General features: G+C 45.9%; 1 protein-coding gene across 9 annotated transcripts in view; it reads right to left on the bottom strand.

Annotated features, from left to right (window-relative positions):
- LOC115132127 (receptor-type tyrosine-protein phosphatase U-like) overlaps positions 1 to 14,052 on the bottom strand; it is a 310,999-nt gene that overhangs the window by 17,852 nt on the left and 279,095 nt on the right. For all 9 annotated transcript variants that reach the window (XM_065020406.1, XM_065020409.1, XM_065020410.1 and 6 more), the window contains 4 exons: positions 13,194 to 13,291; positions 12,768 to 12,884; positions 8,811 to 8,965; positions 8,408 to 8,543 (listed from right to left, as the gene is read on the bottom strand). In XM_065020406.1, coding sequence (XP_064876478.1) covers positions 8,408 to 8,543; positions 8,811 to 8,965; positions 12,768 to 12,884; positions 13,194 to 13,291 — 506 coding nt within the window. The remainder of the gene's footprint in view (positions 1 to 8,407; positions 8,544 to 8,810; positions 8,966 to 12,767; positions 12,885 to 13,193; positions 13,292 to 14,052) is intronic.

Here is a 14,052-nt window from a genome sequence, read left to right as displayed (position 1 = left end):
GGCATTGTCATGCTGGAGGGTCATGTCAGGATGAGCCTGCAGGAAGGGTACCACATGAGGGAGGAGGATGTCTTCCCTGTAACACACAGTGTTGAGATTGCCTGTAATGACTACAAGCTCAGTCAGATGATGGTGTGACACACCGCCCTAGACCATTAACGGACCCTCCACCTCCAAATCGATCCTGCTCCAGAGTACAGGCCTCGGTGTAACGATCATTCCTTCAATGATAAACGCAAATCCAACCATCACCCCTGGTGAGACCGAACCGCGACTCGTCAGAAGAGCCCTTTTTGCTAGTCCTGTCTGGTCCAGCGTCGGTTGGTTTGTGCCCATAGGCAACATTGTTGCCGGTGATGTCTGGTAAGGACCTGCCTTACAACAGGCCTACAAGCCCTCAGTCCAGCTTCTCTCAGCCTATTGCAGACAGTTTTAGCACTGATGGAGGGATTGTGCGTTCCTGGTGTAACTCAGGCAGTTGTTGTTGCCATCCTGTACCTGTCCCGCAAGTGTGATGTTCGGATGTACCGATCCTGTGCAGGTGTTGTTACACGTCTGGCACTGCGAGGACAATCAGCTGTCCGTCCTGTCTCCCTGTAGTGTTGTCTTAGGCGTCTCACAGTACGGACATTGAAATGAATTGCCCTGGCCACATCTGCATGCCTCCTTGCAGCATGCATAAGGCACGTTCACGCAGATGAGCAGGGACCCTGGGCATCTTTCTTTTGGTGTTTTTCGAAAGTCAGTAGAAAGGCCTCTTTAGTGTCCTAAGTTTTCATAACTGTGACCTTAATTGCCTACCGTCTGTAAGCTGTTAGTGTCTTAACGACCGTTCCACAGGTGCATGTTCATTAATTGTTTATGGTTCATTTAATTTAATTTAAGCATGGGAAACAGTTAAACCCTTTACAATGAAGATCTGTGAAGTTACTTGGAATTTTACGAATTGTCTTTGAATGACAGGGTCCTGATAAAGGGCTGTTTCTTTTTTTTGCTGAGTTTATATGTATAATCATGAAAACTGTAATAATGCAATTTAGAAAGTCATATTTCATGATAAACCCTGTCAAATGCTTTCGATAAATCTAAAAAGATGACAAGAGCGTATTCATTGTTGTTCAGGGCTGCAAAGACTTCATCTACAAGTTGTAAAAGAGCCATCCATATCTGTGGAGTTGTTTTTACGAAATGTATATTTGTTTTCACGTAGAATACAGTGTTGATTTAAATGTTTCAACATTCTCTTAAACACCAATTTTTCTAGGATTTTTGAAAAACATGGTAGTACAGATATTGCGTGATAGTTTCTAAACTATCTGGAATAACTTTGGACATTTTCAAATCTTTAGGAATAATACATTGATTTGGTAAATATATATGTTGGAGGCTCTGTAATCGAGGAAGACACTGATTCCAGGCTCCAAACTCATCATGACCTACTGCTGATATCTATAAGTTACCAATTAGCTCCATCACATCAGGAAGCTCAAACTGAAGCAGAGAAGGGAAATGTCCCTTAATGTAATCCAAGGGATTTCCTTCAGTTTTCTCTATTTTATTTGACAGAGGAACTCACATTCACAAAAAGTTATTCATTTCACATGAAATAACATCAGGTTCACTATAGGTCTTATTTCCAACAATACATTGAGACGGAATAGTTGTAGATGCCTTTTTCCTATTCAACAGTTGATAGATGATTTTCCACGTTGACTATATATTATTTAAGGATTCTTTGGAATTTGATAGACAAAGGTGAGTAAATGTTCTCTAATACTTTTTCTAATGTGCAGAATTCAGGAGAAAGGGCTTTGTGAGACACTATTTATACAACTAGTTATTTTTGTGAAACCGGTTGGAAACCAGAGATTCCAGAACTCCTCTGCTGCTCTCTTACATGATTTAACTAAGGGAAAGCAGTGGTGAAATACAGAATTGAAAGATGTGAGAAAAGTCTGGTAAGCAGACTCCACATCGGCTTGAAATATTATCAAACAACATCTTAAAGTGCTCACAATTACTTTTGTTAAATATTCTACCCTTAATGCTGCTAATCATACCCATCTGTTCATTTCCAGCTCCCAAAGAGAAGTGGAAAATTGGAAAATGGTCAGAGAGGTCATTATAAAGTATACCTACCTGTATTAGCCACATTATTCAAAGAATTTGTACAAATATGATCAATAAGAGTGTCAGATGAACTGGTCTCTCTGGTGGGCTTATAGACGAGGGAATACAGATGAACTGGTCTCTCTGGTGGGCTTATAGATGAGGGAATACAGATGAACTGGTCTCTCTGGTGGGCTTATAGACGAGGGAATACAGATGAACTGGTCTCTCTGGTGGGCTTATAGACGAGGGAATACAGATGAACTGGTCTCTCTGGTGGGCTTATAGACGAGGGAATACAGATGAACTGGTCACTCTGGTGGGCTTATAGACGAGGGAATACAGATGAACTGGTCTCTCTGGTGGGCTTATAGACGAGGGAATACAGATGAACTGGTCTCTCTGGTGGGCTTATAGACGAGGGAATACAGATGAACTGGTCACTCTGGTGGGCTTATAGACGAGGGAATACAGATGAACTGGTCACTCTGGTGGGCTTATAGACGAGGGAATACAGATGAACTGGTCTCTCTGGTGGGCTTATAGACGAGGGAATACAGATGAACTGGTCTCTCTGGTGGGCTTATAGACGAGGGAATACAGATGAACTGGTCTCTCTGGTGGGCTTATAGACGAGGGAATACAGAGGAACTGGTCTCTCTGGTGGGCTTATAGACGAGGGAATACAGATGAACTGGTCTCTCTGGTGGGCTTATAGACGAGGGAATACAGATGAACTGGTCTCTCTGGTGGGCTTATAGACGAGGGAATACAGATGAACTGGTCTCTCTGGTGGGCTTATAGACGAGGGAATACAGATGAACTGGTCTCTCTGGTGGGCTTATAGACGAGGGAATACAGAGGAACTGGTCTCTCTGGTGGGCTTACAGACGAGGGAATACAGATGAACTGGTCTCTCTGGTGGGCTTATAGACGAGGGAATACAGATGAACTGGTCTCTCTGGTGGGCTTATAGACGAGGGAATACAGATGAACTGGTCTCTCTGGTGGGCTTATAGACGAGGGAATACAGATGAACTGGTCTCTCTGGTGGGCTTATAGACGAGGGAATACAGATGAACTGGTCACTCTGGTGGGCTTATAGACGAGGGAATACAGATGAACTGGTCTCTCTGGTGGGCTTATAGACGAGGGAATACAGATGAACTGGTCTCTCTGGTGGGCTTATAGACGAGGGAATACAGATGAACTGGTCTCTCTGGTGGGCTTATAGACGAGGGAATACAGATGAACTGGTCTCTCTGGTGGGCTTATAGACGAGGGAATACAGAGGAACTGGTCACTCTGGTGGGCTTATAGACGAGGGAATACAGATGAACTGGTCTCTCTGGTGGGCTTATAGACGAGGGAATACAGATGAACTGGTCACTCTGGTGGGCTTATAGACGAGGGAATACAGATGAACTGGTCTCTCTGGTGGGCTTATAGACGAGGGAATACAGATGAACTGGTCTCTCTGGTGGGCTTATAGACGAGGGAATACAGATGAACTGGTCTCTCTGGTGGGCTTATAGACGAGGGAATACAGATGAACTGGTCTCTCTGGTGGTCTTATAGACGAGGGAATACAGATGAACTGGTCACTCTGGTGGGCTTATAGACGAGGGAATACAGACGAACTGGTCTCTCTGGTGGGCTTATAGACGAGGGAATACAGACGAACTGGTCACTCTGGTGGGCTTATAGACGAGGGAATACAGATGAACTGGTCTCTCTGGTGGGCTTATAGACGAGGGAATACAGATGAACTGGTCACTCTGGTGGGCTTATAGACGAGGGAATACAGATGAACTGGTCTCTCTGGTGGGCTTATAGACGAGGGAATACAGATGAACTGGTCTCTCTGGTGGGCTTATAGACGAGGGAATACAGATGAACTGGTCACTCTGGTGGGCTTATAGACGAGGGAATACAGATGAACTGGTCTCTCTGGTGGGCTTATAGACGAGGGAATACAGAGGAACTGGTCTCTCTGGTGGGCTTATAGACGAGGGAATACAGATGAACTGGTCTCTCTGGTGGGCTTATAGACGAGGGAATACAGATGAACTGGTCTCTCTGGTGGGCTTATAGACGAGGGAATACAGATGAACTGGTCTCTCTGGTGGGCTTATAGACGAGGGAATACAGATGAACTGGTCTCTCTGGTGGGCTTATAGACGAGGGAATACAGATGAACTGGTCTCTCTGGTGGGCTTATAGGAGAGGGAATACAGAGGAACTGGTCTCTCTGGTGGGCTTATAGACGAGGGAATACAGATGAACTGGTCTCTCTGGTGGGCTTATAGACGAGGGAATACAGATGAACTGGTCTCTCTGGTGGGCTTATAGACGAGGGAATACAGATGAACTGGTCTCTCTGGTGGGCTTATAGACGAGGGAATAAAGATGAATTGGTCTCTCTGGTGGGCTTATAGACGAGGGAATACAGATGAATTGGTCTCTCTGGTGGGCTTATAGACGAGGGAATACAGATGAACTGGTCACTCTGGTGATCTTATAGATGAGGGAATACAGATGAACTGGTCACTCTGGTGGGCTTATAGACGAGGGAATAGAGATGAACTGGTCTCTCTGGTGGGCTTATAGACGAGGGAATACAGATGAACTGGTCTCTCTGGTGGGCTTACAGACGAGGGAATACAGATGAACTGGTCTCTCTGGTGGGCTTATAGACGAGGGAATACAGATGAACTGGTCTCTCTGGTGGGCTTATAGACGAGGGAATACAGATGAACTGGTCTCTCTGGTGGGCTTATAGACGAGGGAATACAGATAGCTGCCGTATAAACTATTCAAAAAGTCATTTCAGTTAGTGGTTCCCACTTTTAAACATGTTTATGTTGTAATCACCCAAAAGAAAACACATTTTATCTTCATTATTATACCTCATTCTGTCGGTAGAAAATGCCTGGTTATTCTTCAAAAGTGCTTTCCTCACAATCTTAAATAAACTAGCCCCATTCAAAAAAAATGAGCCAGGAACAGATATGGTTCCCGTGGTTCTCTCCAGACCTGACTGACCTTGACAAGCAAAAAAACATCCCGTGGCGTACGGTATCAGCATCAAATAGCCCCCGCGATATGCAACTTTTCAGGGAAGTTAGGAACCGATTTTTTATTTTTTTATTTGACCTTTATTTATACAGGTTTTATCTCATTGAGATAACATCTCTTTTCCAAGAGAGACCTGGTCCAATAGCAGCAGGGGGAAGAATGTTTCAGACAAAACAACTTACATACACTAACACAACATTAAACAAAACTATAAACACACAGTACAGTGCAACAAACATTTTACATTTAAAAAAACACAAACATCTTGTCTAAAAACAGCTGGCCTGAAAACAATTACACTCTTCTATGATATATACATCGATCAAGTGTTTAAACTCCATCAACGAAACTAGATCATCACATTTTAAAATGTTCAGGAGAGAATTCCAGGACCACGGTGCTAAGCAACTAAAACTATTTCTACCATGACCTGTTCTCATTTTTGGTACTATTAGAAGCAAATCAGAATGGGACCATCATTGATATTTATTTACTGACCTGACTAAAAAAGAACAGAGATAAAATGGCATTTTACCCAATATGGCCTTATAAATCAGTGTACAGTGGGGCAAAAAAGTATTTAGTCAGCCACCAATTGTGCAGAGAGTTGTATGGCATTGAAGCTCGTCTGGAGGTTAGTTAACACAGTGTCCAAAGAGGGGCCAGAAGTATACAGAATGGTGTCGTCTGCGTAGAGGTGGATCAGAGAATCATCAGCAGCAAGTGCGACATCATTGATGTATACAGAGAAAAGAGTCGGCCTGAAAATTGAACCCTGTGGCACCCCCATAAAGACTGCCAGAGGTCCGGATAACAGGCACTCCGATGTGACACACTGAACTCTGTCTGAGAAGTAGTTGGTGAACCAGGGGAGGCGGTTATGATATCGTTTAGGACCTTAAGCGTGGCTGAGTTGCACCCATGACCAGCTCGGAAACCAGATTGCATAGCGGAGAAGGTAAGGTGGGATATGAAATGGTCGGTGATCTGTTTGTTAACTTGGCGTTCGAAGACCTTAGAAAAGCAGGGTAGGATAGATATAGGTCTGTAGCAGTTTGGGTCTAGAGTGTCTCCCCCTTTGAAGAGGGGGATGACCGTGGCAGCTTTCCAATCTTTGGGGATCTCACACGATACGAAAGAGAGGTTGAACAGGCTAGTAATAAGGGTTGCAACAATTTTGGCTGATAATTCTAGAAAGAGAGGGTCCAGGTTGTCTAGCCCTGCTGAGTTGTAGGGGTCCAGATTTTGCAGCTCTTTCAGAACATCAGCTATCTGGATTTGGATGAAGGAGAAATGGGGAGGCTTGGGCCTGTTGACCAGTGGCCAGGTGGAAAGCATGGCCAGCTGTAGAAAAATGCTTATTGAAATTCTCAATTATTGTGGATTTATTGGTGGTGACAGTGTTTTTTAGCCTCGGTGCAGTGGGCTGCTGGGAGACGGTGCTCTTATTCTCCATGGACTTTACAGTGTCCCAGAACTTTTTGGAGTTTGTGCTGCAGAATGCAAATTTCTGTTTGAAAAAGCTAGCCTTTGGTATGATTTAAAGCTGATTTTGTTATTTACATTTTTTTTAACCTTTATTTAACCAGGAAGGGCTCATCGAGATTAAAATCTATTTTTCAAGAGCACCCTGGCCAAGATAGGCATCACCAAGTCATCACAAAAAAATTACAGACAGACAACATGAAAAACTACAAGTAATCTAGTAAAAACCATTGAATTAACAAGAGTATAAAACAGCTAATTAAAAACATTGACAGGTCAGGGAATCAGCCTCAAAATCCTTCATCAGTAATTTAAAAACACCAATTGGGACAAGTTCTTCCAGTTTAAAAGTATTTTGTAAGGTGTTCCAAGACGATGGCGCAGATTACATGAAAGCCCTTTTACCAAATTCAGATCGGACATTCGGAACAGTTAGCAGGATAAAGTCCAGCAAACGAAGAGAGTTCCCACCAAATTTCTGAACAATAAAAATGCACAAATAAAAAGGTAGTAAACCCAAAATGGCTTGGTAAATAAAAGTATACCAGTGACTGAGCCTACGAGTGACTAGAGAAGGCCAGCCAACCCTGGTATACAAAGTGCAGTTTTGCAGTTTAAAATAGATCTCAAAGTGCCATGGTAAAGAGTGTCAATTGATCTCAAACACTGAGCGGAAGCATTCATATATAAAATATCCCCATAGTCTAGTAAAGGCATACATGTAGCTGACACTAGCCTCCTTCTGGCTTCAAAAGAAAAACAGGCCTTATTCCTAAAATAAAATCCCAATTTCAGCTTCAATTGTTTTGTAAGTTGTTGAATATGCAATTTAAAAGAGAGGCCGTCATCAATTAAAACTCCAAGATATTCAGTTCTCTGCTGCCAATGACTGGAAAGAACTGCAAAAATCACTGAAGCTGGAGACCCATATCTCCCTCACTAACTTTAAGCACCAGCTGTCAGAGCAGCTCACAGATCACTGCACCTGTACATAGCCCATCTGTAAATAGCCCATCCAACTCCCTCATCCCCATACTGTTATTTATGTTTTTGCTCCTTTGCACCCCAGTATCTCTACTGCACATTCATCTTGTGCACATCCATCACTCCAGTGTTTAATTGCTAAATTGTAATTATTTCGCCACTACGGCCTATTATCTTACCTTATTTGCACACACTGTATATAGACTTTTTTCTCTATTGTGTTATTGACTGTATGTTTGTTTATTCCATGTGTAACTCTGTGTGGTGTTTGTGTTGCGCTGCTTTGCTTTATCTTGGCCAGGTCGCAGTTGTAAATGAGAACTTGTTCTCAACTAGCCAACCTGGTTAAATAAAGGTGAAATACATTTTTGAAAATCAATTATTAATCCAAGGTTGATGCAAGGATATCAATTAAATTACCAACGTCAGAATTGGGCGGCCGATAGATGCATTCATTTACCACTTTTTTACCACAAAACAATGAACAGGAGGACATTTCTATGAAAAGACATTCAACATCAATGTTATCAAATGTAAGTACGAGGTCTTCTATATAGTATACCATATACTGCGGGGGAGGTCAACCCACCTCCTTGGGAGATATTGTTAATGCATGGTTATGCTCCAACCCTGTGCTAACATACCTGAAACTGATCATGGTCATCAGATAATATGTGTGTTAGATTAGGGTCGGAGGGAAAGCCTGCAGGAGAAGGTTTGGGCATCCCTGATATACAGAGTATATTCTTACCTCTGTCTGTATCATGTTGATGCGTCTGGAGCAGAGGGTCTTGACACAGTTGTAGATGTCCACCACTCCCTCACACTCTGCCATATCCAGCATGACGTCCAGTACGATGTAGCAGCCTGTTCTGCCTGCTCCCATACTGACACGGAGGAGAGAGGTCAGGGGTTAGGAGTTGGAGGTTAGAGGTCATATCCAGCATGACGTGCTGCAGACTGTGCTGCATGCTCACGTACTAACACACAGAGATGTCAGGGGTTAGAGGTAAACAAGGTCAAAGAGGTGAGGGTATAAGCTCAGGAGCGAGAGACCATCTATAGGCTAAGCTACACCAAAAACGATAAGTATCAAATAAAGAGCCACACTGCATCACTCAGAGACAGGATGTGATGTAAGATGGTTTTGTTACCTGCAGTGGACAACCACGGGCCCAGCGTCGGGGGGTGTGGAAGCCTTGACCCGGCGTAGGAAGGCCAGCAGGCCTGTGGCGTGGTAGGGAACACCATGCTCTGGCCAGGAGGTGAAGTGGAACTGACACACCTCGTGTTTGGCTGGGTAGCCCCTCTGGAGAGGCAAATACAGAAGGTCCAATGAAAATCATTATCAGCAAACAGACACCTACAGTTGGCACAGTAGGACATGTATTTAGACATCTCTATTCAAACATGGATATTAAAATGATTCATTATTTGTTAAGATATCAATGCCTCTATCATTTCATTACAGTACAACGGTTTGATTTGTTTGATCGTAGCTAGCTACATAGCTAGCTACATAGCCGTCTTTGTATCAAAGATAATTGTGTAGTCTAGAGCGATTTTCTAGGTTAGCTAGCCAGCTATTGTCGTTCTTTTAACGCAACGTAACGTAATCAACACTGCTAGCTAGCCAGCTAGCCCCCGAATAACAGCACTGTTGAAACTATCACACTCAACGGAACGACTTGATTAGTGTAGTGCCAACAACGCAGCCACTGCCAGCTAGCCTACAAAGTCAACAACGCAGCCACTGCCAGCTAGCCTACTTCAGCAGTACTGTATCATTTTAATAATTTTAGTCAATAAGATTCTTGCTACGTAAGCTTAACTTTCTGAACATTCGAGACGTGTAGTCCACTTGTCATTCCAATCTCCTTTGCATTAGCGTAGCCTCTTCTGTAGCCTGTCAACTATGTGTCTGTCTATCCCTGTTCTCTCCTCTCTGCACAGACCATACAAACGCTCCACACCGCGTGGCCGCGGCCACCCTAATCTGGTCGTCCCAGCGCGCACGACCCACGTGGAGTTCCAGTTCTCCGGTAGCCTCTGGAACTGCCGATCTGCGGCCAACAAGGCAGAGTTCATCTCAGCCTATGCCCCCTCCAGTCCCTCGACTTCTTGGCACTGACGGAAACATGGATCACCACAGATAACACTGCTACTCCTACTGCTCTCTCTTCGTCCGCCCACGTGTTCTCGCACACCCCGAGAGCTTCTGGTCAGCGGGGTGGTGGCACCGGGATCCTCATCTCTCCCAAGTGGTCATTCTCTCTTTCTCCCCTTACCCATCTGTCTATCGCCTCCTTTGAATTCCATGCTGTCACAGTTACCAGCCCTTTCAAGCTTAACATCCTTATCATTTATCGCCCTCCAGGTTCCCTCGGAGAGTTCATCAATGAGCTTGATGCCTTGATAAGCTCCTTTCCTGAGGACGGCTCACCTCTCACAGTTCTGGGCGACTTTAACCTCCCCACGTCTACCTTTGACTCATTCCTCTCTGCCTCCTTCTTTCCACTCCTCTCCTCTTTTGACCTCACCCTCTCACCTTCCCCCCTACTCACAAGGCAGGCAATACGCTCGACCTCATCTTTACTAGATGCTGTTCTTCCACTAACCTCATTGCAACTCCCCTCCAAGTCTCCGACCACTACCTTGTATCCTTTTCCCTCTCGCTCTCATCCAACACTTCCCACACTGCCCCTACTCGGATGGTATCGCGCCGTCCCAACCTTCGCTCTCTCTTCTCCGCTACTCTCTCCTCTTCCATCCTATCATCTCTTCCCTCTGCTCAAACCTTCTCCAACCTATCTCCTGATTCTGCCTCCTCAACCCTCCTCTCCTCCCTTTCTGCATCCTTTGACTCTCTATGTCCCCTATCCTCCAGGCCGGCTCGGTCCTCCCCTCCCGCTCCGTGGCTCGACGACTCATTGCGAGCTCACAGAACAGGGCTCCGGGCAGCCGAGCGGAAATGGAGGAAAACTCGCCTCCCCTGCGGACCTGGCATCCTTTCACTCCCTCCTCTCTACATTTTCCTCTTCTGTCTCTGCTGCTAAAGCCACTTTCTACCACTCTAAATTCCAAGCATCTGCCTCTAACCCTAGGAAGCTCTTTGCCACCTTCTCCTCCCTCCTGAATCCTCCTCCCCTCCCCCTCCTCCCTCTCTGCAGATGACTTCGTCAACCATTTTGAAAAGAAGGTCGACGACATCCGATCCTCGTTTGCTAAGTCAAACGACACCGCTGGTTCTGCTCACACTGCCCTACCCTGTGCTCTGACCTCTTTCTCCCCTCTCTCTCCAGATGAAATCTCGCGTCTTGTGACGGCCGGCCGCCCAACAACCTGCCCGCTTGACCCTATCCCCTCCTCTCTTCTCCAGACCATTTCCGGAGACCTTCTCCCTTACCTCACCTCACTCATCAACTCATCCCTGACCGCTGGCTACGTCCCTTCCGTCTTCAAGAGAGCGAGAGTTGCACCCCTTCTGAAAAAACCTACACTCGATCCCTCCGATGTCAACAACTACAGACCAGTATCCCTTCTTTCTTTTCTCTCCAAAACTCTTGAACGTGCCGTCCTTGGCCAGCTCTCCCGCTATCTCTCTCAGAATGACCTTCTTGATCCAAATCAGTCAGGTTTCAAGACTAGTCATTCAACTGAGACTGCTCTTCTCTGTATCACGGAGGCGCTCCGCACTGCTAAAGCTAACTCTCTCTCCTCTGCTCTCATCCTTCTAGACCTATCGGCTGCCTTCGATACTGTGAACCATCAGATCCTCCTCTCCACCCTCTCCGAGTTGGGCATCTCCGGCGCGGCCCACGCTTGGATTGCGTCCTACCTGACAGGTCGCTCCTACCAGGTGGCGTGGCGAGAATCTGTCTCCTCACCACGCGCTCTCACCACTGGCGTCCCCCAGGGCTCTGTTCTAGGCCCTCTCCTATTCTCGCTATACACCAAGTCACTTGGCTCTGTCATAACCTCACATGGTCTCTCCTATCATTGCTATGCAGACGACACACAATTAATCTTCTCCTTTCCCCTTCTGATGACCAGGTGGCGAATCGCATCTCTGCATGTCTGGCTGACATATCAGTGTGGATGACGGATCACCACCTCAAGCTGAACCTCGGCAAGACGGAGCTGCTCTTCCTCCCGGGAAGGACTGCCCGTTCCATGATCTCGCCATCACGGTTGACAACTCCATTGTGTCCTCCTCCCAGAGCGCTAAGAACCTTGGCGTGATCCTGGACAACACCCTGTCGTTCTCAACTAACATCAAGGCGGTGGCCCGTTCCTGTAGGTTCATGCTCTACAACATCCGCAGAGTATGACCCTGCCTCACACAGGAAGCGGCGCAGGTCCTAATCCAGGCACTTGTCATCTCCCGTCTGGATTACTGCAACTCGCTGTTGGCTGGGCTCCCTGCCTGTGCCATTAAACCCCTACAACTCATCCAGAACGCCGCAGCCCGTCTGGTGTTCAACCTTCCCAAGTTCTCTCACGTCACCCCGCTCCTCCGCTCTCTCCACTGGCTTCCAGTTGAAGCTCGCATCCGCTACAAGACCATGGTGCTTGCCTACGGAGCTGTGAGGGGAACGGCACCTCAGTACCTCCAGGCTCTGATCAGGCCCTACACCCAAACAAGGGCACTGCGTTCATCCACCTCTGGCCTGCTCGCCTCCCTACCACTGAGGAAGTACAGTTCCCGCGCAGCCCAGTCAAAACTGTTCGCTGCTCTGGCCCCCCAATGGTGGAACAAACTCCCTCACGACGCCAGGACAGCGGAGTCAATCACCACCTTCCGGAGACACCTGAAACCCCACCTCTTTCAGGAATACCTAGGATAGGATAAAGTAATCCTTCTCACCCCCCTTAAAAGATTTAGATGCACTATTGTAAAGTGGCTGTTCCACTGGATGTCTTAAGGTGAACGCACCAATTTGTAAGTCGCTCTGGATAAGAGCGTCTGCTAAATGACTTAAATGTTAAATGTAAAGGCTGTGTGAACAAAGATTAAACAAAACACTCAAATTGGATGTGATCCCAGGGGCCAATACATATCCAAACAATTTTTTATTTGTTAGAAAGAAGGACATCGACTATTCGCTCACCCGCTCCATAGCAAAGGTGCGGACGGTGTACTCGGCCAGTGTTTCCGTTTTCAGCAGTGTGATCTTGATGTCTCCATAGAGTTCACTGTCCTCGGGCCAGTACTTACAGCACTTCATCTGAACACACACAGAACATTTGGACTTTAATCAGGGTCAACAGCCAGTTACAGATTTAGCTGGCTTAACTCTAAACCAATGTTCAAGAGAACAATCAATACAATACAGTAGCCCATGACAATCATCTATATTTCTTGATTACATCTAGAAAAGGTGGAAGACTTAATGGTTGTAATCTGGTTGTCATTTCAACCAGTTTTTCCCACTGGGTTGTAGACTTATTATACAAAGCTAGATCATTCCGCTGGTAGTTCTTATATTGTCCTTTGCAAAGAGTGAGCCCGCAAAGGCACAGAAAGATAATCCTACCCTGCCCACTTCGACCAGTTTAGTGATCATGACAATACTGAAGCAGTTCTCCTGCCACACCATCCTCCAGAAGTCGTAGATCATCTCCTGCTTGGGACCTGAGGGGGAAGAGAGGAGGAGGTGGAGGGGGAGTAGGAGGAGGACAAGGAGAGGACAAGGAGAGAAAGGGGAGGCGAGGCGGTGGAAGACAGGAGGAAAGACAGAAAGAGGTGGAGTAGGAGCATAAAAGGAAGGGATAGAGGGAGGAGAAATGGGATCATAAATCAGTAGAAATAGCAGGGATAACCATCAGGGTCGGCCTGGTAGAAACCATGCCAGAGACGAAAGTAACAGTGTGTCATTTTATGAACCATGGCTCTCCTCTCCTCTCTTTCCTCTCTCTGCTCTCCTAGGCGTCTGCTGGTAGAATGTCATTTCAATACGCTCACAAATCCACAGCTGTTGTGCAAACAACAAGCGCCATCACTGTCTTCTTTCTCCGGCGAGGAGCGACACAAATCTCAGCTCCTCGGCACGCATTGGCAGTTCCAATTGATTGCATTATACGGTGAGCTTGATGATATCACATGCCTCTATGTCATACCATAGATAATGTAAGGGTGAACAAATACCATGGCTTTAATGATAAACATACCCATCCATACAGTATATCATACCTCTGATCATTTTACGTTCAGAAATGACATATTATTTGTGTTGAGAGCTAATGTTAGGGTGTATCATGGCTTTTGATGATGAAAACACTCAATCATTCCAACCTTGGTTATCTCTGCACGCACAATGCATTCATTCAATCTGTTTCCAGGGGCCTACTATGGTGCTGTAGTTAGCATAGATAAGACTGTTGTCAAGGAGAAGG

This window comes from Oncorhynchus nerka, linkage group LG7 (assembly GCF_034236695.1).
Source record: "Oncorhynchus nerka isolate Pitt River linkage group LG7, Oner_Uvic_2.0, whole genome shotgun sequence".
Taxonomy (NCBI): domain Eukaryota; kingdom Metazoa; phylum Chordata; class Actinopteri; order Salmoniformes; family Salmonidae; genus Oncorhynchus; species Oncorhynchus nerka.
This window is presented reverse-complemented; position numbering and strand designations above follow the sequence as displayed.